General features: G+C 33.2%; 1 protein-coding gene across 11 annotated transcripts in view; it reads right to left on the bottom strand.

The window, feature by feature from the left end:
• Nucleotides 1–3,463: 3,463 nt before the first annotated feature.
• The window catches only part of LOC143921391 (uncharacterized), a 182,139-nt gene continuing 160,178 nt past the window's right edge, over nucleotides 3,464–25,424 (bottom strand). For 10 of the 11 annotated variants that reach the window (XM_077444663.1, XM_077444664.1, XM_077444667.1 and 7 more), the window contains 2 exons: nucleotides 5,625–5,808; nucleotides 3,539–5,158 (listed from right to left, as the gene is read on the bottom strand). In XM_077444663.1, the coding sequence (XP_077300789.1) occupies nucleotides 4,994–5,158; nucleotides 5,625–5,808 (349 nt within the window). In that variant the 3' untranslated portion in view covers nucleotides 3,539–4,993. Of the gene's footprint in view, nucleotides 5,159–5,624; nucleotides 5,809–25,424 lie in introns of all 11 variants that reach the window. The other variant, XM_077444666.1, reaches the window with a different exon arrangement.

Here is a 25,424-nt window from a genome sequence, read left to right as displayed (position 1 = left end):
TGATTTTTTAAAGAGAACTATGATATTTGAAAATTAAAACATGTGTACGTAAATATGTATGATTTTTACCCTTCTATATACTTCGTGTACTACGAATGTAGATCGGTCACCTTAAAATTTAAGGTGACCGAATAAATACAATTTTTTTGTCTGTATATGAAACTGTTTATATGTACCTACTATGAAATTGGAAAAAATATCCAAGTAGCGTTTAGTAAAAATGAAATATTAAATAATAAAATGCTGAGCGTTCGACCCATTAGTACATAGATGATTTTTTTCCATCATTTTACATAAAGTTTTGATTCATCAGGCTTCTGTAAAATAAATATATAACTGTAATGAAGCTTCAACTTTCATGTCATCGCCGTTCGATTCGTGTTTCGATAAAAATTTAATATAATATAACGCGTGTGGGCATTAGCGCATTGTCTGACAGCTGGGCTTATATGCACGTGACGTACATACGTTACATTCGTAATGGTCGCTTTTTTTCGCCACATTATATTTGATTCCCGTTTGATTGCCATTTTATGGCGTGTTCGAATTCGTATGCAGAGCTCGGACTAAGGGTGGGAAAAAATACCGATTGATTACAATCGGAAATACAATAATATCACTTCCACGTATTCGTATACGAACCGTTAATCTTTAAAGTAGAGAGATGATAAGCCACAATTTTCATTTTTCCACCGTATTCCAGAGAGACGAGGCAGGTAAGTATGTAAGTAGAATCAAGACTATACCCATTCATATACAGGTATCCGAGCATGTACCCCCTAGACACATACCCCCGGCCAAAAAACCCCTGGACATTAACCCCCCGTACAAATAACCCCCGCCATGGACACAAATTGCTTAAAAATAGTAATAAATAATTAATAATAAAGTAAAGTAATAAATAAGAATAAATTGAGTGTGGTAGAGCATATTGAATTTCAATTTATACACAATATTTAATTTCAATTTATTGTTGTAAATAGAATAAATAGCAATTTAGAAGACTTTTAGTCACCACTTAGCGTTTGCGTTCTGTGGTATTGAAAGTAAATTTTGATAGAAGTATATATTATTTTTATATTATTATTATTATTATATTTTAAATATTTTTAGACTATCCATGATGGAATTTGTAAAATCGAGAAAACGAAAAGAAAGAGAGATTAAAATACAATTGATTTTGGAGTTTTGTATATTTTAAATTATTATTATTGATTACAGATTTTTTATTATTGATTATTGATTATTTATAAAGAATCTGATTTATGTATTATTAATATCTCTATTTCTGAATCTGTATTTTTCTGGCTGAAATAAATTAACATTTTTATTAAAGATATTGTCAATTTTTATAAAATATTTGTATCCTTGACAGAGGGGGGGTTAATGTCCAGGGGGTTTTTGACCGGGGGGGTATGTGTCCAGGGGGTAAGTGTCCTAGAACCATTCATGCATACTTGAGTATTTTTTCAAGTGGTTAATCGTTATTATGACGTCACTTTAGTGGTCACAACTACAAACAATAAAGATAGTCGTGAATGAATACAAGTACTTTAGTATATTTCATGACTCGGCTCTCTTCTTTGCTTGGTTCCTTTGAGTTTACACCGCTATATCATGTGATGTATTTCTGCAGGTTGAGTTCTGTAGTTTGTCTAGAATGATTCGTCAATTAAATTCCAAGTGCATGTCGATTGAGTGGTTTGAAAGGAAGGCAGGTGTGCGGAAAACGGGCGCCGGTGTGGTCCTGTACTCCTCGTCATCCACATTCGGAATAATGAGTGTTGTAGACTCCAGCAATCAGCAAAGTGCACTGACACCAGGGCGGCAGGAGGACAGGGTTGGGTTGGGGAAATTGTGACGCCGGGGGGATGCCAACGCCGACGTCCTTTGTGTATGGCGCTTTTCCGCGGAAAAATCGACGCCGGCCGTCTAGTAGAGACAATAGGTGCGCACCGGAGACGCGCTCTCTTCATCTTTATTAATAGGTTTTCCGGGGAAAACGGCTTGGAAATACTTCGTGGATACCAGAGTGGATTCGCGATATTTTGTTTGCCCCCCCCCCTCCCCTTCGTCCCCAAATCGACTCGCGGATATTTATTTTCAATTCGGAAAAGAGAATCAGGCACGTTAGATTTGGTCGAAGTATGATAGTTGATGGTTCGAAAAGGGAACTTTTTTTCATTTCGAATTGAACCGAAATGCAGACGAAGTACTATGAAATGTTCGATATTATTACGATAGTATTGAAAATATGATTATGTTTCGTTTCTATTTATAGCTTATACAACATATTATTAAAAAAGTATGGTGTGTGGTGTTTTTTTCGGTTACCTGACAACTCGTTCACAGATTTTCCGTAAATTTACCGTTATCGGTGAACAGAAGGTTTGTGAAAGAGATGGCAGCATACGTAATTGCATAGTAAACGAGATATTGGTGAACAGACGGGGTGAGAAAGAGATGGCCGTATACGTAATGCCTGGAGCGCATCCTCGGTTTACGGAAAATCTGTGAACGAGTTGTCGTGTCACCGTTTTTTTCGGATAAAACCGCACATGAAAAACAAATTAACAAGATGAAGCACAGAAGGTATTTTCAAATGTGCACAATTTTCAGTGTGATTCTTTCTAGTAGACAATTTTTTGAGCAGATTTTTCATTTGTGTGTACATATGTACAAATCTACATACGTATTTTTTTAGTGAATTGAAATATTGTCTAAAATTTGAATATTATTTTGTCTCATTTTACCGAGTTTTTATAAAGCATACAAAATAATTAAAATGAAATCCTCTTTGGGTAAAACTTATAACTAAGTTTTTATTATTTTTCAAAACTTAAATTACATCATTTTGAAATTTTTGTATTGCGACATCTAAGTAAAATATTTGGAATTTATTTAAATATACTACTAAGTATTGCGAAAAGTAGTAAATAAATTTTTATAGATGTCTCTACGCTTATTTATACAGAGACATCTACAGAAAAACAATTTATATTTATATATACAGAACTGCAGTATATATTTTAAAATAAAAAATATATATTTTCAATTTAAATATTAATATATGTAAATAACATGTTTTTCAAAGTCTACAACCTAGCTTGGCAGGAGCTAAAAGTGCTTTAAAATCATTTTATAAAATTTGTATAGATGTCTCAAAATAAAATTAATTTATGAAAACCACATAGGTGTCTCAATTTAATTTAAAGTTAATTCACAAAAATTACTATTCAATTTTACAAATCTTTTCATTTTGTTTAGAATTATTATATTATTGTTATTACTTTTAGTGTCAACAACTTGTAACAATAACATAAACGTATTTATTCGGAATTGTTGTAAAATTTGCATTTATTTCAATGATATAGCAATGCTCTTAAGTTTGCTTTTAAGTACATATTTGTATTGATTTAAAATAAACTTTATACTGATTTAAATGTAGAGAAAATTTGAATTTAGTGTGATTTATTTGTTTGTTATGAAAAAAATGTGTAAGGTTGGGATGGGGATACAGTAATAGTAAACAAATGTTTGCTTGTAAAACTTCCTTTTTTAATTTTTGTTTTCCAAAAAGCTTTTTAACATTCAACAAAACATTGGGTTTCAATTGAATCAATGGACTTACAACTTTTGCATCTAACACATATTACAATTATGGTCAATTTAAAATGAAAATTTGAAATGTTTCTGGTCATACAATTACACTAAGGTCATTCACATCATAATATTTCTCACTCTAAAAAGAAGAATTGGCTCAATATGAGCTAAATTGATTTTTTCTCTGAATACTAAAACCTATAAATTATAAATTGGTCCACGGGTGCCTCAATTAATTAATAATTTCAATAAAATTGTATTTTTAAACTGACGGCGTCTGATCATTGTCAAAGCTACCGAGTTAACATTTCAAAAGATGTTTTGTTCATACAGGTTTCAGACTAAGAAAAAACATTGGCTATGAATCAAAAGTAACGAGTGTGGACTTACATGAACAAATTATACATATTTACATTGGAAATTGGTATTACAGAACATTTTGAAATATCAAATCAAACATCTTATCAATGGCTTTATTACTCGTTGAAAAAAATATCATTTGAAAATAATTATGCAAACAAAATTAACAAAACTTGAGACTCGTCATCTGCTCAGGTTCCGTGCAAATCTTTACATAATCATGTTCAGATCAAAAATATATACTGACTGCATTAATCTAGTTCATATTTTTAAAAAGGATCACTGTTTTTAAGATCTGATAATCTCGTCTAGTCTAATAAATACACAATTTACTATTTAATTCTCACATTCATTCATTATTAATAGAAAAATAATAATTAAATGAAAGGCCACTTGTGAATGTGCGAACAATAATACTCAATTATAATTAAAATTACATTATTGGCCCATCGTTGCTAACTGCGCGACCGCATTTTACTAATATAACAGTATTCACATTAACAACTAAATTTTTTCAGAATTAATTACTGTCGTTTTACTAAAGAAACAATAATGCTCACGATTAATCTCTCATTCACGGTGAACAGTTAAACCTTTTCGACTCACAAATAAAAACATCAGTTTGATCAATAATAAATAAATAAAAATAATGACTTTGATTATAAATTAAAAATGACAGTCAAACGTTAAAATCGCACACAGGACAAGTTTAAAAGTTTTAGACAAAATTAAAATTCGGTGGTTACAATTTAAAATACAATCATATATGGCTTTTTAGGTCGAATCAAAGTTTTCAAACATTATCAAACGAATGGATTACAATTTAACACTTTCATCGTCGTCTGACACGCCGGCGTCCCAATAAAAAAAAAATTAAATTAAAAAAATCTTACTTCTAATACTAGAAAAGACATGTATGTTTTAATGCTAAAGTGAAGTCACACATATGATATGTAGACGGCTATCATACTATCTTAATATCATTTATTATTAAATGTATATTTTAGGAAGCGAGTTGTTTATTAATTCTTCAGTAGACGTAGATCTGCTTCAGCTGAGGCTTCAACTCAGGTGGTATCGTGTAAGCTTCTTGGTCAGGTTTGCTCTTGACCAAACGTCTCCAGCGTCCCCCGAGGTTCTTGCGCAAGTTTCTGAAGCTCGCCCTTTCATTGCCGATTGGTTGCATCGGTGCATCCTGCAGACAAAACAAAACAGAAAATCAATAAAAAGGTTCAACGCACCACAGAGCACACACACACACACATATGGAAAGCAAACTAATTTAACTCTCCCCTTTCCGTTACAAACATATGGACGCGCACTAAGAGGGGGAACTTTTTAAAGATGGCGCTGTATTCCACTTTCCAATTTTAACAAAACCGTGTCATTTAGATACACGGAAAGTTTTCAATGCAACAAAAAAAAGGAACAATAGTACATACGGATCTGACTCCAATAGGCAAATGAGACAAAAACGTTAGATTGCCAATTCCAAGGTTGTAACACCACGAAATTGGAAAGGTAAAGCAGCCGTGGCGCCACATACGAAACGTCTTCGCTTGTTGCCAAGGCGAGCTGGGTGTCTTTTCGAATTGGCGCCTTTTTTAAACGTACAAAAAAGTGTGTGTGTGTAGGAAGTTTGAATTGAAAAAGATAGTTACCTGATCGTTGGTATACACGTACGGTGGCGGCAATGGCGGTGGGAACTGCCAGAGGGGTTGTTGCCTGAAGGCAACTGGTTCTGCTTGCACTTGAGGCACACACTGCTGGGTAGTAGGTGGTGCCTGGAGGATCAGATCAGCGGGGTGGACAGAGTTGGTGTGCTCCTCCCGCTTGCGAAGTTTGCTGCGGACAATGCGGATAGCCATCATAGTACCGTTGCTTCCGACCATCTTGTCTTATATAGAGTTTTCTTAACTTCTAATGTAGAACGACACTTGAGGAATGTGTGACGATCTCGTATCACAATGTTTATTTGGCAAGGCGGATGCGACGATCCGCTCTTATTAACTATTATTTTCACTAATAAATACGGGGTGGGTTTATCACAGTTTGAAACACGAGGAATATTGCACTTTATCACACGTTGTAGTCGGCTTTTTCCAATCTCGACTTATTCAACTTTTTGTTTTTGTATTTTAAGATGACTAGACGTTGTTAGGGGTGTGTGTGTGAGGAGGCAGCGCCTAGCACAGGTGCTGCTCGTGCCAAACTAACTCGACCGCGTACTCCATGCGACTCGAATGCTTCGACATGTTGTTCACCTCTTTTATAGCTTTGCCAGTGGTTTGGCTATGGTGGGGGTATCGGTTTTCCCCCTCGCATTTCCCCTCGTCTTTCCCCGGCCCCGCGCCTCGCCTCCCCCCCTGTCCCGCTTAACGGTCTACTTCAGATTTCAACAGCTTTTCAATGTGGCGGGCGCGATCGCGGGAAATTTCACCGTTTGAAATATATCATTGACTCGGTCTTTTATTTATTGTTACAATTTTGCAATATTCCTCTGTTAGTGTCGTGCGATGCGAAATCGTTGCAATTCCTCAAGTGTCGTTCGTTCGAAGAGTTTGCGACAAATTCAAAATGTATCTACATAATTTTTCTAAAGTACATACGACAAACTCTTCGTTGATTGGTCGGCGTTGTATTCAAATTAAAAATAGCGTTAGTATGCGTTCAATTTATTAATTTATTTATGTAAATATTAGTAACCAGCTGCACCGTTTATACGAATAATCATAAAACAATTTGGGGTTTGGTGCATCCGCTCTAAAATCGCCAGACAAACGAACGACAGATTAACAGAACGGCAGCTTTAAACGTAATTCTCGTTTTCACGAATGATAAATTGCACATCAGATGACGAGTAACCTTTCGATATGCACAGATGCAATTATTAAAATTGAGTTGGATCTTTCAGGCGAGTTTAATAAGGCAAGATTCGATAAGTTCCGAATATTGCCTTATTAAACTCGCCAGAAAGATCCAACTCAATTTTAATAATTACCATTTTAATAATTGCATCTGTGCACATCGAAAGGTTACTCGTCATCTGATGTGCAATCTATCATTCGAGAAGACGAGAATTGCATTTAAAGCAGCCGTCCGTTAATCTGTCGTTTAATTTGTCTGGCGATTTTAGAGCGGATGCACCGCATCCAACAATGGGTACCATGCAGAGAAATGTAATATTAATAGAGGTGGCTTTAGGTGTTCTTTTGTTGTCAAGTGACATTCTGTCCACGGACATCAGGGCATCAAAAACTTCTCTGTTTGTTTATATTACTCGCAAGATGGGCAAGCGTCGGTAAAAGTTGCACAATACATTCAAAAACACACAATAAACCAAATGGGATACATTTTTTTATAAGTAAATTGATCCGATTGTATCCCGTGCGATGTAGCGTATTTATAGAGACGCACCGCGTAAAATTTACGACAATTATTTATTCGTAAGGGCCCCTCTATTCTTATTACATCTCTCTGGTACCATGTATTGGCCCGGCAAAATAGCCCTATTTCCAGATAAATTAGGTATTTATCACGACATTATATGCGAATGCCCATCTCTAGAATGGTGACCGGAAAAATGCACTCGAGATAGTTGCACTCTCGAGACACTCTCAAAGTTTCAGATATGCTCAAATAATTGAATTGAAAACACAATAGAATTCCACAAAAAAGCGTCATGGGGTATTTGTATGTTGTCCGAGGGTGCAAATTTTTTTTTTTGTAGAATTTTATTTCTAAGTTCTTTTTGAGCGCCTTTGAAAATTATGACTTCTCGAACTGCGCTACTATTCAGTGCAATTTAGTGCATCTTTCCGGAAACCCTCTAGAACATTTTGCCCTGCAAATAAAAAGAGCGCACGACAGATTCAGTGTTTGCCCGGAAAATCAAACGTCAAATGGGTTGCCAGTAACAAAAATAAATTTGACAGAAATAAATACGGACCCTAACAATCTTAACAATAATCTTAAATGTATTGGGCAAACCTTAACTTAACCTAACCTAACCTAACCCTTAAATAAATAAGTTAATTTTACATTAAATGTTGTTTTGATATTTGTCGTGTAATTTATTTTACGGCCGTAAATAATATTATCCCTAAAACAGTCTTCAACAGCGTCAATGATTCAATTTTTTAAGAAAAACTTCAATGTTTTTACTATATTTTGTAGGTTAACCATCTTTTGAATATTTTTTTTTAATTTGTAATGTTTAAAATATAATACAGTCAACCCCTCGAATATAACGATTTCAACAAAGGACTCGAAGAAATTTATAAAAAAAATTAAGTTGATAAAAAAACGTGACAATTCGTCATGTTATAGGGGGAGGAGTTGACTACAATACGAATAAAATAATAACAATTCGACTAATTTCAAATAATAGGGAGAATGTCGCAATCCCTATTGCCCGTATAAATATGTTTATATGTCAATGATAAAATAAAACTTATATATCAGTATTGAAATACAAAAAAACATACGGCATTTATTGTGATGTTTTTACAAAGGTATGTATTGAATTCAATACATATCTTTTTAGTATGATTTTATACGACTATTTGTCTTCAATTTGAATTACATATTTATTTACTATATGTAAGTAAGTAAAAATATGTAAAATTGTACATATTTATACTTGGATGTTTATTTGTGCTGAATAAAAAAAAGATATTTTTCCACAATTCGTATTACATTGTTTTGAGTTTCAATTCATTAAATTTTAGATGTATTTTATGTATAGAAGCAAATTTAAAAAAACACCATACAATTATTAGGAAATTCCATACTTTTTTTGTATTTGTTTTCCAATGCCAATGATAATTATGCCAAATAAAGACCATATTTTACAACGTGTCTACGATGAAATTCAGTCATCTATGGAAACATTTATTCTAAATATTTTCATTATAAAAAAATCTCCATAGCAATTATTCTACGTATGTTTCGCATGTTTAAGTTTCACTCGAGTTTGCGTAATATGAATTAAATTAAATTTAACATCCAAACGATCCATCAAGTGGATGAAACACTGACAATGCACACCATAAGCAGAAAATCATTCGTAATGTGTCACTTAATATTAAAAGAGCCTCGTAATAAAAATCGGATATTATCGAACAATGCCGCACTTCCCGTCATAGATTAATCTCTCGATCCTTATCTACATATTGTAAAACCGCGTTTGTACGATACTACAATTTTAGTTTTATGTTTGGCTTAGTCACCGATGTTGTCGACGAATTCGTGGAAACCAAACTGGTGTTTTAACAGCGAACATCCTCGATGTCGTCTGATTCATCTGACACATGCATACATGGAACGACAATGTCAATTGTCCGAGCCACAGTTTGTCATGTGCCGAGTTCAGAAATAATTCGACGCGATTTACGTAATGTCTCCCCGGCTCGAGGACATTTTTTATATAATATTATGTATGTATGTATATGAAGCATGTGTTCTGCACAAACGGACGCTGCAGACCATGGAACCGAGCTCAAATCTCTGGAGATGGGAAAAAATTGTATATTTGGAGACAATTAGCATGAGAGCGACGCGTTTGAGGAGCATCTGTTCGGTCGTGAAAGTTGGCAACGCTTCATCGCCATGGCGTTCAACTATGAAGGCTTTCTAAACCTTTTTTAAAAAAATAAAACGTTTCGTGTGAAATTACGCACTCATTATTGTTGTCATTGCTCGGATAACGATTACGGAATGATTCGAACGCAAAGCGAACAGGCCGAATCAAAACAAAAACAATTATGTATACAACTCGCTTAACCATTCCATAATATGTACATACATATTAAATAAATTTCTCGGTTAGAACACAACGACAAACATGTTTTTTTTTTTTTTGATAAAGCATTATTTGATCACGCAGAATCTTCCGCATATTTAATACGTAATTTTGCACTATTTTTGTCAATATTTTCGATAATGTAATCGATTGCGGTATAGCTATTACGTGCAGTATAATAAAAACAGGAAAATGACGAATGATTAACATTTCCTTGATTGATTACATGAAGTTTCTAATATCATAATATAAACATCATCGTCATCTACAGCCATTTACTATCCACTGCTGGATGAAAGCCTCTCCAACATGCTTCCACTTGTCTCTGTTTTGCGCTACTCTCATCCATCTCACCCCACACATTTTCCTAATTTTGTCTACCCATCTTCTCTACAGTCTTCCTATTATCCATTTGCATACTCTCCGGTAACATTGTAGCACTTATTTTGTCCACCTTTTGTCCATTCTTTTAGCCACGTGGCCCATTGCCATTTCAATCTCTTCACTCTATCCACTATTCTTGTCATACTTCTTACCCACGTATTCTGTTTCCTGTCTTTCATCGTTACGCCAAGCATACAGAGTTCCATATTTCTTTGAGTGCATTGGACTTTTTGTAGCATATTGGCGTTCAATGTCTAAGTTTCACATCCATACGTCATCAGTGATGTGAAACTTTTTGCCTAAGGCAAAACACATTGATCGAAGATCTTTTTCTTCACGCAAAGTGGCATTTTTGATTTAAAAACAGCCTTCATTCGTTCATCCTAATTTAATACGTCTCTTTGTTTCATCTTCTTTATCACCGGGCATGTCTATTATTTATCCTAAACATAAATAATTATTGACTTCTATAATATAGCAGAAATGTTGAAAATGTTTCGCTTTACTGAAATTTTTCTTGGGCTTAGATAGGACGAAGTAGACAAAAAAAGCAGGTAATAAACACATACAAACTTGAATGTTGGTAATCTGTAGATTCTATTTTCAAAAGGGGGGGTTGGATCTTTGTTAAAATCGGTTGGTTTGAATTCAAATCGAAGGTACTCCAAATTTGATTAAATAATATTTGAAAGATAGCACTTTCTAGATTATTATATTATACAACTATTGTCGAGTACGTATTCTAAAACTCACTCATGGGAAGATGTGTCGAGTGAGAGAACACTTTTGGTGAAAGTTCCCCTCGTTCGGAATATAGCATAATGGTACTTTTTTTTCCGTCATACATCGCCACAATAGTAATTGCGAATTATCGTTGCGGAATCGCATAAAAAATCACTGTTTCGTCTTTTTGCAATTAGCCACCCGCGTTTGGACGACGTTCAAGAAGAGAGAATCGTACAAAATCACAGATTTAAATAGGAAAACGGTTCGACGACTATAATATAAGCGGCGTTCGATGTTTTAAAATAAACCAGACGTGGTGTATTTTCGAAACAAATTTTACTATTGGCGAATGCGTAGGTTGCACTCTATAGTGGAATATTTCTATTCGGGGAGCGGGTAACAAAAGCAGAACGACCCAACTCTGAAGGTACAATATAAATGCGCATACCTAGATATTTTGAAAAAGATCGGCAGTTTTATTAAGGTAGCTCTCGTTTGTTTTACCTGTTTCGTGGAAGAAGGGGATACGATGTTGAGTTTGTATTTGAATGAGCGATGAAGCAACTTTTACAAATTTTCATGCGAATTGAAGTATTCAATGCGGAACAATCGCTTTCATTTGCTTTTTTTAGTTGTTCATTATTATTAAATGATCGTCAAAATTGAATCCGTTTATTGTATAACGCCGATTATTATTAAATGAAAGAATTGACGAGTGATGTTGCATTTGTTGTAAACCACTGATACGGTCGTCGCAGAAGGGAGAGCTTTAAAAATGATATTTTTTTCCCCCGAGTGCTTTCAACGACACCGACTTTCTCAAACTGTCATATTAACTCATAAATCACCAAATTCTTTATATTTTTGCTTATTGTATTTTACACGTGTCAAATTCGATTTATTTATGCTTTGGAGATAAGGCGAAATTTGCATTTGAAACGTCGGTGACGGGTACGTGCATTGTGAATGCACTGACGTTTCAACGGTTCTAATATATGAAATGACTATAAACGTATTAAGAAAATGACTCAAGGTGGTAATTAGGTAAAGATGATGAAATTCCCCATCGTGACGAATGAAATATATGCACTTTTTCGACGGAACAAGTGTGCTAAATTGCAATTACTCGTATAAACAATGGTATTTACGCAACCGTTCAAGTCACAGTCCAAGTTTTATTCGTCTTGGTGTTTAGATATTGAACTCTTTCACGTTTTGCGTGAATGAGATCGAGAGTCCATGGTTCTGATATTCCTATTGTCACGTTCAATAATTCAATTATCCAAAGCAATAGCAGTAATTACATTTGAAAGTTATGCTGTAAGTTATCGACAATTATTATTTCAGACGATAGTAATATAAATGTGTTTGATAGTTTCAAAGATCAGTAATATAATAAGAAGCATCAAATTGACGTTACAATGAGTTGCCCAACTTATTTCGACGACTTTTCGCAGCACAAAAATAGTAGGTAGTATGTAGCAGGTATTCAAAGACTCGATATATTATTAAACAGTGTACCATGTGCCATATAAACAAAAGTATACGGATTATTTTAAGCTTTTGATTAAATCATTCCGATGCGAATGCACATATGATGCATTTTAAGTGTTGATAGTATTAAAAATAATAATAAATAAAAGAAAAAGTTGGAATTAAGCTGGATGTGGGGGCTGCGACCGATACATGGTGAGAGCAATGGCCTCGACCCTCTACCTACTTGCACAATGGTACAGGATGCTTCCCTTGTTGTATGCACGTCGAAGTGCATCTCACACGATGCACCACCATCTGACCGTGAGAAACAACATTCATTTCAAAATTCATTTATTTCGAATGTGATTGCCGCTTGTGCGACTCGGTCGAGCCAATTTCCACAGAAACTAACCGTGCAAATAACACGTGTCGGTTCCAATAGATCAACAATAATCATACATTAATTGTCGTCATTTGCGCGGACGATGTTTAATCAGCCGCAGTCGGTTTGCACTGAAAACACTGTTCTATTTGCTGGAAAATTTATTGAAACCGCTGGACGTTACTTTTGACATTGTCGTGAATGATGAATTGGTACAAAATCAAATATTGAAAGTGCAACTAAGTGTATAGAGTACGTCCCATTGAAAGTTTGCAACAATGCATGTGCTCTAACCGCATGTTAAGAACTGTTAAATTAAGCCACACTGAATTTATCTCAATAATTCCTCTCATGTATCATAGTGTCACAATGATAAATCATTGGATTTTAAAAACCCAATAGAAATATCAAGTTTAAATTTTAAGACCTAAACGAACGATGCCATTTACAAAACATGTAGATAAACTTTAATCGTTGAAGTGATTCCAAAAAATAATACTGTGTCTGCTGACCGAATCTTTAAAAATACTAGAATATTTCTGAAGAGAATTCTTTCTTTTTTTTAATTATATTCAACCCATTTACATTTAACCAACAGTAGCAGGTCTTTCTTATATTTAAATTTTTGCTACACAATAGATGCAGTTAAGTTTTTTTTTCAAATTGCATCTAAGAAACGAATCACTAAACAAAGGTTGAACTAATACCATTCCAGCTACGATACAGGTAGTAATCTTTACAAAATCAGACATTCATTGATAGTGGCACGTTATAGTAATACCAAAAAGGCTTAGCTATCGTTTGAGCTGACGTGTATATTCAATATTCAATGAATGATATCAAATATCAATAAAACTTCACAAGCTTTCCTGTGACGAATATGTATTTTATCAATTATTTGCATTTGCCGACAGTTATTATATTTATACCATGTTAAATTCACTGAGGTAGACCCAAGTCTACTGTTTCCTCAACATGTATATATGTAAATGCTGTATTATTGTTGACTTTGGTCTATTTATTAGCTCTCGCTGTATGTATGTAAGCGTGGTTTAACGATATTTCGAGTTTGCTTCTGGTCAGTTCTGGAATTTCACACTATAGTAATACGTATTAAATTTAAATTCGAAAAAGGTACGGGGGGCCACCTGTGATGGATCAAACGTCGATTATTTTGAAACTGTCCGTTAAGTACAGGGCCGTGGTTGAGTGCGACGAATTTAACTATACGACGGTTAAATAATTCAGTTTTTTTTCGATTAAATTACGCATGTCTTGTGTTATGGTCTCGTCGATGTAATGCGAAGAATGAGTGCTTCGATTGAACGCTGTTCATTGTCCAAGGTGGAAGCAACATTCTACCAGGTGACCTTCTCGGTGTATAGACCATTATGTATTCTCGCGCTACTAGTATTGATAATTAGTTGTAGAGATTCGAGTGACGGCGAAAAAAAAAATCATTACGGAGGAGTAAAGTAGTCAGGAAGAGAAAACCTATTCGAATTTTATCTATTTTGTTATATCGCCTTCGCAAACACCACACGCTTCGGCAAGGTTTCCCCGAAAAATGCTCAAACTGATAAGGGGTTCCTAAAAAAGATGTTTCAGGCATTGATAATACATATTTTTAAAAGTTAACACTATAGCAATAAAGGTTATCTTCCTGTAATATAATATATATGTACATATATATGCAAGAACATACATATGTACATACATGTACATAGGTATAAAATTAAATATAAATATGCAAGTGTTGATAATAAATTTTAACGTCATTTGACTACTCACAACCAAACTGCAACTAATTAATCATTTTTTTTTAACTTTCACATAAAATTAATGTTTATTTTTTGTGCACTATGCACATCCACAGTTTTAAATTTAGAACCACCAAATTCGATACCTTTTACATTAAAAAAATTATATTATTATTTCATTATCTAATTGATTAAAATAATACAAAGCGTTGTTAAAATTTTCAGAAGTCTTGTGATTTTATTTAAACTGTCTAGAATGTAAACGATTATTTAATACTATTAAATTATTATTTAATATTAGTCAGTACGTATAATATATAATAATAATTACAATGAATCATCACATCGGGAATGACAGTTAGGTAATAAAAGAATCATCAATGATATTGCATAAGTTGATATTTTTACTCTAATACATTGTCTCGCGACAATCATTTGTCATTTCAGCCAAAGTTCTCTATTTCATTGTGTGAAAGCATTTATTTATTAATAGTTGATGTATTTTAAATTCAACATACAAATAAAATTAATAAAAGTGAAATCTATTTAAAAAACACGTCACCGGCGCCTAAACTAATCGCTTAAGTTTCAGTTAAATAATATCTATCTATAATAGATATAACATATTCTTGACACATTTCATAGATAATGTTCATATGTAGTATCGGTTTTCACAAGATAAAAGTGTATCATGACTAGCCGTTTTTGACGTCACAATACATTTAACAAAAAAAATCGAACAATGCTGATATTTAACAAGTTTTTGATCTTGAGATTAATAACCGTTGGCTTACACGTCAGATGACAAACATACATAATACAATCATTTCTATATTTAGTTAAAGATCGATCTTATCGTTTCAAACTCATTGAGATACGAGACGTCTCTCGAGTGTTAAATATTGAATTACGTATCAATGAGTGACTGAAATGTTTGAATTTATGATAAATTTATCCCAATGTAAATGAGTCGCACATGTGAATAGAAAATTGCGTCGAAAGAGAACCATTTCAATTTAAAACGATAGGAATAATTAATAATGTTTATATAAGTATGAGAGTGCAATTTTCATTACAATGATGAACAGAAGTATGTATTTTTCAATGACAGAAAAAAAAACGAATGATTCAGTTGGTGATATTGCGTCTCAAAATCATCGTAATGTTAAATTAAACGGAGAATTCTAAAACGTAGATTGTATTCACATGTTGTCGAATTTATTTTAATTCGGATATTTTCATATTGTTTACTTTGCAAAACGCATCTTTGAAACCGTCTCAAATACATATACAAAAAGTTATAACTATCTATTAAAATATAATCGTAATTTAACTTGTCGGGCAAACTTCCATCTTTTTTCAACTGGAAACTTTTAGTTCGCTTTTATATTTGGCTCCTGCAGTGATTATTTAATACATATGTTCATACATACATATATAGTTTTAATCTATGTATATTAATATCGTAATCTAATACTATATTTACTTAGCTATCTAATACTACCTTAATATAATACATAATCTTCCTGTTGGTATTGTAGTTAAATTATAAATAGATCAGATTGAACCGTGACCAAAGTAGAGAATATTTTCGTACGCGATTGCGATTCTTGAATGAAGCATTTCGAGGAGCACGTGGAAACATCTCTAACCCATTTTCTACACTAGAATATAATACAATTTTTTGTAAGAGCATTGGCACAAAGTTCAGTGGGAATCTGCCAAAATATTCTCGTCACTGATTTTCGCACAACTACGACATATTGTCGTCACGTGAATTCTGTCGAGTTTTCCCGAACGGCGTGCGCACTTTTACGGCGAATTCGCGACAAAAACAAACGCGGGAAAATACTGCGACTTTTCTGTTTACAAACAACACCGCTTCCATGTTTTGTTTACTCAATAGGCAATTACATATCTACCTACGCTCGGTTTTACGCAAATATTTTTAATTTAAATCATGTACGAAATCGGCGCCGAACAAACGTGACAATTTTGCGCATCGCAAAACATCATATACTTGACCTGTTTTTGAGCTTTGTATATTTGAATTTTAGTGATAAAACACGATCATCAACCTGTTGACTGTTGAGTTTGAATAATTAATACACATTTAACCGTTGCTGTAAATATATTATAATTTGTTGTCATGTAAATTGAAAGATTGTATTGATTTGAACTTTTTATTGCGCATTGCGCTAGTGTTTTAAAAAAATACATACCTCAATTTTTCTCAGAAATGCGAAGAAACAAATAACGTTAATGATTTATAGCATAGGTTACAATAAGCTGATAATGTCAAAAGATAACCGACAAATTTATTTTATATTCATATGTGAACCTAGCAAGTGTGTCGGGGATTGATAAGAAGTGTTGTTTTAGTATATGTATGTATGTACATATGTATGCATTGCTTGACAATTAAATCTCGTGAAATATTTTAAGTATAAGTGTGCATGTACATATATATACATAAATTCTAATATAAAATAAGATTAAAGTTACTCAGTCTTAACAAAACGATTTTAGTGTAGCGAATTTTTCTACTGGTAAATTATTGACTGGGAAGCGACGAGTGAATATTAGTTGAGGAAAAAATCAATGTATTTTCCTTGACATGAGTTTTTCTCAGAACCGTTGATTACAAACGAAAACAAAAAGATTTTAAGCGGGTGTTGATTAAAATATTTATACGCATTTTTATTATAAGAAGTGAGTGTGAAGCAAACATATACCTACAAACATATGTAGATATGAACATACGATGTCGAAGTACATACATACATATGTATATGTGAGTGGTGTAACCGTCATACATATACTACTGATAAGATTTCAGTCAGTTAAAATAACCGACATTGTGTTAAAATGATTTAATTAGAATGATAATGTTCGATCGGAATGCTGAGAATTACAAATTGCATGTTCGTTTCAGATCAATTAGGTAAATACTGGCAGTTAACTGAAATTTGCCGATTTGTATTAATTGAATAATTCATTATTCCACTAATTGAGTTATTCAATATTTATATACAATAGTATTGAAAATAAAATTAAGGACTAATTTTAATTAAATATAAATATCTTTCGGTACATAAATCGTAGAATTAATATATATTTAATTGTAAGTACGAGTTCCGTAAACAGATTAATTGATGTTCAAATTAACATCGTAACATCACTAGTGTATGTATTTATAGAAAATTCACGTTTTTTGTTTAATTTAGTAGATTTGTAATGCAGTATATATAGGTATGTACACATATAATTATGTAAGGTATTGGGTCATTTATGTAGTCTGTAATATCATTTCTAATTCTAAGATCTTACTATCAAAAAATATATTACTGTCAAAAGTATATTTTTAAAATTTACTTTAATGTTTATTTATTTATGTTTTTATCAAGAAATCCCACAGCTATTAACCATGCTAAAAAATCTGTAACATATGTAAATGAGAAATGCTATCAATGAGAAATGCTATCAATGAGAAATGCTATCAATGAGAAATGCTATATAAGTAAACAAGAACAATGTGTATTGAAGGAACCAAAGGTTCATTATTAAATATTTAAATTTAAATTTTAAGATTCAAAGATTATTAAATCATTTACTGGCCAAAAACTAAAACAAAAAATTACTGACAAATGTATTAAAGTTCCATTTATACTATCCAACATTCCACAGAAAATACTACTTCTATTCATAGTTCAGAAAAGCTTTGGCCGAGTGCAAGGCAAAATCGGCTTACATTACATTACAGACCGCGACAATATGGCGCAATATTGCTTGTCTCGTCTTGTTGAGTCAATATCATCACAATATGACGCTTCCGAAAATATTCATATACGCATGACAGCACTTTCGTTAGTACGGGTGCACTCGCCACTATGCCGTCACGTCATACGTGAATATTTCCATACTGGCCCAAAAAAACCGGTTCTGCTTAATACGTTTCGGTGTATGTACTGTTGTATAACATGAATATATCGTGTCAGTTACCCCCCCCCCCCCCCAATTTATTTAAGGAATAAATTTTATAAAAGGTACATGTTAAAGAAACATAAACATAAATGAAAATAACATAAAATTAAAACTAAATTTTTTTATTCAAAATAGTCATGTTTTATGTTTAGTATATAATATTAAAAAAATAATTAATTAAAGAATTTTATCATTTGACATTTTTTCATTCGAATATGATTGATTCAAATATTTAATTTCGTGAAGTAAAAATCCATCCCTGTTCGCATAAATTTCCAATATATAATATTTCGTTTAACGACAAGTTTCAATACAATTTCATGTAACCATTTGTATCGACCACAGTTTTTGTTTGAGAAGTTTTATTCGAGAGTCGTTGATATTTGAGAGTCGACTTCTTGCGTTCCTTGTAAATTATAATATTTTATAGTCAGTATTGTTACTTCGAGTAGAAAAATTAAGTTGAAGTTTAAAGTGTCTTATTAGTTCAAAGAAAGCCAATTTTTTTTTTCAATTTTATAATCAAAAAAAGAAAAAGTGAGGGCGCCTCGCGGCGCCATGGGCACGTGCCTACATAGTCTGCTGCCCCTTTGAGCTAGCCCTGGCCACGTACATATTACGGAACATATGAAAGTGTCCACATTAAATATACTGAAGAATATTTTTCGTAATGCTGTTTACGCACAGTTGCCGGTCGGTGCTGTGCTAGTATAAATGAACCTTAATACGGTGGAAATCTAACAAAACATTTCACCTCGTAGAAAGCAATCAAAATACGAAGTTCATTTGTAATTCAGACCTCCATAAATGAATTGTGCCACGCGCCATACACGCAAATTGCCAATTACAAAATGTAATTATCTTTATATGTACATGACATTTGAATGATCTGATATGATGAATAATCGCGTTAATTACTAGTATATATTTACTCTCTCTCGAAGATGGATCGCTGCCTCCTTCCGCAAGTGCACAAAATGAGTTTGTCCTCTGAAAGGACGATCAAGGTGTCGCATTCGGGCACCATGCCCACTTCACAATTCTCCTCTTTGCACTTCATCATAGTTATACGAAAGTCGTTGAATACCATCAAAATTGTAATTTGAAAAATAACAACGCAAAACTTTTTAATTTTATAATTCAATACTACTAGCACGTGTACAGCGCGTGCGAAACAGCTGCAGTAGCGTTAGTGCCCGTTAACGTTCGCCAATACACTGAAAATTCGCGCGGTGATAAAACGGGAATACACGGGGGCCCGTCACGATTTTGGGGCCCGCCCAAGAGCCCCGCTCGCGCCAAAACAAACGGGGGCTCATAGGCGGTCGTGCCCTCTGGCAATCGCCACGACGCCTAAACTGACGATGATCGGCCTCCGATCCGAGCTTTAAATCGCGGCTAGATCATCAGATCTAAAAAATCGAAGAAACCGGTTGGATTATTCGCAAACGGTTGACCGAACGCGTGACCGTTTGTCGCTACCGATTAACCGGTCTAGGGACGCTAGGGCCGCTCGTCCGCCTACTCGATTCAGCCGAGGACATTTTTCTACAATACAAGTTTCTGCTAGATAAGGAATTGCGGCCGTGTTCAGATATGCTGCATAATGTTGAAATGGTGTGTGTGTGTGTGTGTGTGTTGTAATGGTAGGAAGCGATCGAAAGAGCGAGATGTGGGTGATGGAAGAGGTTGATTGGCTGTAGCTAGTTTGAAAATTCTCTGATTCTGTTTCAACCAGAGATCTGGAGCGGAGCGCGTAGCAGTGGAGCAACGAGCTTTTGCTCCGACATTTTTTTTATGTATTGGAATTTCTTTCAGAATTTAAAAATTAAATTAATGCTTTTTTAAATTTGTTTTCAATTTTTGATAAATTCAATACTTGATGGTTTATTATCCTGGAATCATTTGACATGTGGCGCATCATGTACATAGTTTGGTTTTATTATTTATCAATAATTAAAGACCACTGTGACCTGACAGGTTACCCCAATGCGTCACAGCGGTTATTTAATAAATTATACAAATTTAAAAAATTAAAAATAAAATTATAAAAAAATTAAAATTATGTAAAATCCATTCATACATCTCTTTCAAACCGGTCTCCGTGACGAGATAGAATGTTAAATGACAGAAAACGCAAATATCGGGAGGCAAAGATCGAAAATCGAAAGATCTTAAGTCGAAAGATCACCAAAAATGTGCATGGTAAATGGTACATACTCACTTAATTTGCGCGAACAGGATACAACAGGAACAAGAGGAACAGGCTTTTCCTCCCGTATTAATGTGCGCGCGCAGAATACGGGAGGAAAAGCATGTTCCTCTTGTTCCTGTTGTATCCTGCTCTCGCAAATTATGTGAGTATGTACCGTTTACCATGCACCATTTTTTTTTATCTTTCGACTTAAGATCTTTCGATTTTCGATCTTTGCCTCCCGATATTTGCGTTTTCTGTCATTAATAAATTAAATAAATAAAGATGATAAATAATATGACTCCTATAAAAACTATTCGGAGCACAGCAAGTACTTGGGTGTCGGAGCGGAGCAACCCCAAAATGTGGTTGCTCCAAATCTCTGGTTTCAACTATATTTCTTATCGAACATATAAAATTATTACAATATAATTCAATGCAAGGTCTTTGATTATATTACTGTAAGCATTGCTGTCCATAACATGATGTTGATAATTACTTTTATTGTCCAAGAAATATAAATTTCCATTAATTTAAAATATATACGTATTCCATAAATAAATGAATAATTTCAACAACTTACGTATTTTATATTAAAAATGTATTAATGTAATTATCTCAAAATACGAAGCACGAACTCAAAACTAGCAAAAAATAAAAGTCAAATCCTACCGACCGCTATACGCACGAACAATGTTGTATTTCTTGACCGAAATACAATGCGAAACTGAAACGAAATTTAATTGGTTGAGAGGAGGGCGATAGCATGTACATACATTTTACGCAAGTCTCATGCCAGATCTGTTCGACCATAGAAACCAATTCCTAATGATATGTAGGTGTGAGTGTTGAGCAATTTGGTATATGTGCGAAAGTGAACAAATATGTAATTGACTAAGCATATCAGCATTTACAGCCATTCACCATCCATTGCTGGATAACGGTCTATTCAATACGCTTCTTTGTTTGGGGCACCTATCGTCTATTTATTTATTTATTTTATCTCTCATCCATTTATTTATTATTTATTTATTTCTATCTCAATCCATACATAAACAGAATACAAGCAGGAGACAATGAAGAGGATACAATTACAATAAAACAACTGCTGTGGAAGGGCACGTGCCTCAATTGGAGGCCATTCTCAGGATGATAAGCGGCCTCCCTACGTTATCGTGTCTCACTATCGTCAAATTACATATATTATTGCTGCCGCGACTACTCCATTTAAGAAATGTGAATACACATTGGTTTAAACTATTTTTGTATATATTTACTTTGAATTGAAGGATTTTGAAAAATATATACACATATTTGGTTTAATAATATCGATTTTGATCTGTTATTACATTTAAAGTTTGCAGATTGATAATCTATCTAGGTAGGATTATTTATGTATAATATACCGTCGAAGAAACTCTTAATGAGATGAATTCTAAAACACAATTTAATGCAAGCTTTGCGTTTTTGGAATGAATTTAGATTGAATTTATTTAGTTTAGGTATAGTTAAGTACTTTTAGAAGACTGCATAATATAGAGTGATAATCATATTATTTAAAGTGGTACTGTATGACCCTTTTCCCTCGATTTAATCCTCTAAGATTAATTTAATATGTATTTATAATAAATAAATATTATTTTTATTCTCTTATTTATTTTTTCTTCGGCCAAGTGAAGCTACTGTAATACACAATACATACATATGTATGTAAGTTTTGTCAGAATACAGACAGACATCATTCATAGCAATTAGTTATATACAGCACGATGTTACAGCCGATCCATATTAAGTGTGCTTAAAATATAATCATTGCCGCGTTTCTTTCAGTGATTCTATTTCGCGATGCTTTGATTGCAAAAACTTGGAGACAAAGCGAGACGGACGCATTGTGTTAACTTCATAACTAATTAAATCCCAGACGATGTGGCCAAACCACACAAGCATGTACTATTAAAAAAATTTAAATATGCAAATTGTACAACTAACGACAGTCGCCAATTAAACATGTGACGCTTGGCAACCGACTCGACATTTGACCCTTTACGCACCGACCGCTTTGTATTTCACCATATTTTCAATGTTCGATGCAACACTGATAATATGTAATAAATAAATACATAATATGTGTCTCAATGAAAACGACAATTGATATGAACAATCGTAAACAATTGATTGCAGATTTTTACTCTTTGGTGTTTGGTATATGCGTATACATACATACGGAAAAAAAATAGTGGAAAGTTTTGATCAGTGTCAACTGGCGAATTCCAGTTTATTCTTAATAATGTAATGATCACGTCATATTACGAGCTTGTTTATAGTTGTTGATAACCCTGTATTTTTTATTAATTAAATTGTACGGGTTTTTGTATTATGGATTCGTCGATGTGAATTGTTCGATGTTCATTATAATGCATTCTAACCTAATGAACACACGCTTCAAGAAGGAATTGATAACATTTGTCAATTTGTAAGATAAATTACATCATCTTGTCGATCAAGTCATACCATATACGTTTTACGCTTGTAATGAATGGATAAATGTAATGTTTGTGACATTTGATATCATTTAACATGAAATGTTATCGATGTTTTTGCAAAGGAACAGTTGGCTGCTTTTGTCAAAATAAACGATGCAGTAAAGATTCGGCGAAAAATCGTGGAAAATTTATTTACGCAGAGCTATTAATCTCATCGACGGGTTTTCCTAACACATTTCCTTTTAGTTTTATTTATATTGTGCAAAACTAAATTCGCTTCGAAACGACTAGTCGTACAAGCAAAGTTTCACTCTCGGACACGTTTTTTTGGCAAGCGTGTGCTAATGACGGTCGCGCGTTTTGAATCTTGACGTCGACTTTTCTCCGGGAAATGCGTGAAAAATCGACGGCGACGGTGCGAAAAAGAAAACGGCGAGAGCTGAAGGTCATCGGGGATACCCTAATGACGTTTTGCATACGTAATCGGACTATTATAAATAAATCGATACCCTTATCCGTCATTCATCTCTTTGTTGCCAATGGTGACGTAACATACGCCCCCTAATTCTAATAGCAAAAGTAAGGTCAACTTGTCTTGAAACATTGATCGGTTCGGTTTATTATGCAGAATGGTGATTCAAATCGACACCTTTGTTTATATCGAGACCAATAAACAAAACAGAATCAGTTTAAGAAAATTTGTAGTTCATGATCAATGTCAAACACTTGAATAATACACGCAATCAACGCTCGAAGATAACTCGGATCAGATGATCTATCAATCATTTATAGGCACTTTAAATGCCGATATTATATTATAACGGAGTATTTATAGTACATCTATGCATTTATGTAAAATATGTCAATGTTTTAATTGTTCTTTAACAATTCCTAGTAATATGTATTTTTAGAAGTATGCAAAATAATTATAAATAATATATACTTATTACATTTTAATGTTTATGTTGTTCTTTGGTGAGGTATGTACATATGTATGTATGCATGTACATTATAAACATAATAATATTTGAGTTTTAGCAAAAAATAATACATGTGATGTTTGAGATTGATTCATAGGCAATTCTAATCCAGTGCGAAATAACACATGTTTTTCTAGAAAATTTCGGAAAATCGGAAGGTCAATTTACATGTCGTTTGTAAAAAAAATGGGATTCACTTTGATGTTAAATTTATTTGACCCGACTCTTTCAGACATTAACATACATATGTACGAGTACACGCACAATGTTTATTTTTATCGCCAAGGAACTTTGACCTGAATTAATTTGCTGTATATTTTTAGATTTTTAATATATTTTTATACACAGTATATGTTTTGTTTTAAATTAAGAAATCGTTTTGGCACGATAAAAACAACAACAATGTTTAAAATGAATTCAAAGACGTTTCGAATACAATTTGAAACGTTTTTTCAGCGTACTATGTATATGCATAGTTATTTGTAAGTACATATGATCAAATTTGCAATTGTAAATTAGCAGAAGATTTTTGGAAATGCATAATTAACGTATGGATGATCATATTATACATAATATACCGTTTATGGAAATCATTTTCGTTAGAATATGAGTGTTATGGAATTGGATTGACGTATCTTATCGCATAATTTAGATTACGCTCTACATTATGTGGGTAACCTACTGTACGGAATTGAAACGCTACGTGTCAAGGAAATAATAACCTAAACTATACTAATACTAAGGATGTTAGTATTATATGTTTGTATTTAAATTTAATAAAATTGGTCTTCAATAATGATATTTTTATGTTTCAAAAAAATATACAGAGGGATACCTTTTTCGTTTATACGTACGTTCATATTCTCAGAATGAAACTTGTAGTCACGAATTCAGTTTTTTTTTTCTATTATAATATAAAGAAAATGACCTTCAGTCAATAACCTTATATAGGTCGCCGGCCCCCTTGTAAAAAAGGATAATTTGTGTTCCTAGAAGTCGGTCCTGTGTAGTATCTAATTTGACTACATTCTTTTTGTACTATTTTGCCAACTATAGATTTTTTATTTCAAGTATAGAAAAAAAATCACAAAACCGGATTTGAATCATGATTTCGAGCCCTATGTTACGATGCCTGATGTATTATATTATATATGACGTAGGTCTTAAATAGAATTTTTGAACGAAAAAACATTCAAGTAAAATATTAATGAATATTGACTTCAAATTAGTTAATTATATCATAGTATTGACAAAAAAATCATGTCATTACTTAGTTAGATTTATAGAAA

This window comes from Arctopsyche grandis, chromosome 13 (assembly GCF_051622035.1).
Source record: "Arctopsyche grandis isolate Sample6627 chromosome 13, ASM5162203v2, whole genome shotgun sequence".
Classification (NCBI taxonomy): Eukaryota; Metazoa; Arthropoda; class Insecta; order Trichoptera; family Hydropsychidae; genus Arctopsyche; species Arctopsyche grandis.
This window is presented reverse-complemented; position numbering and strand designations above follow the sequence as displayed.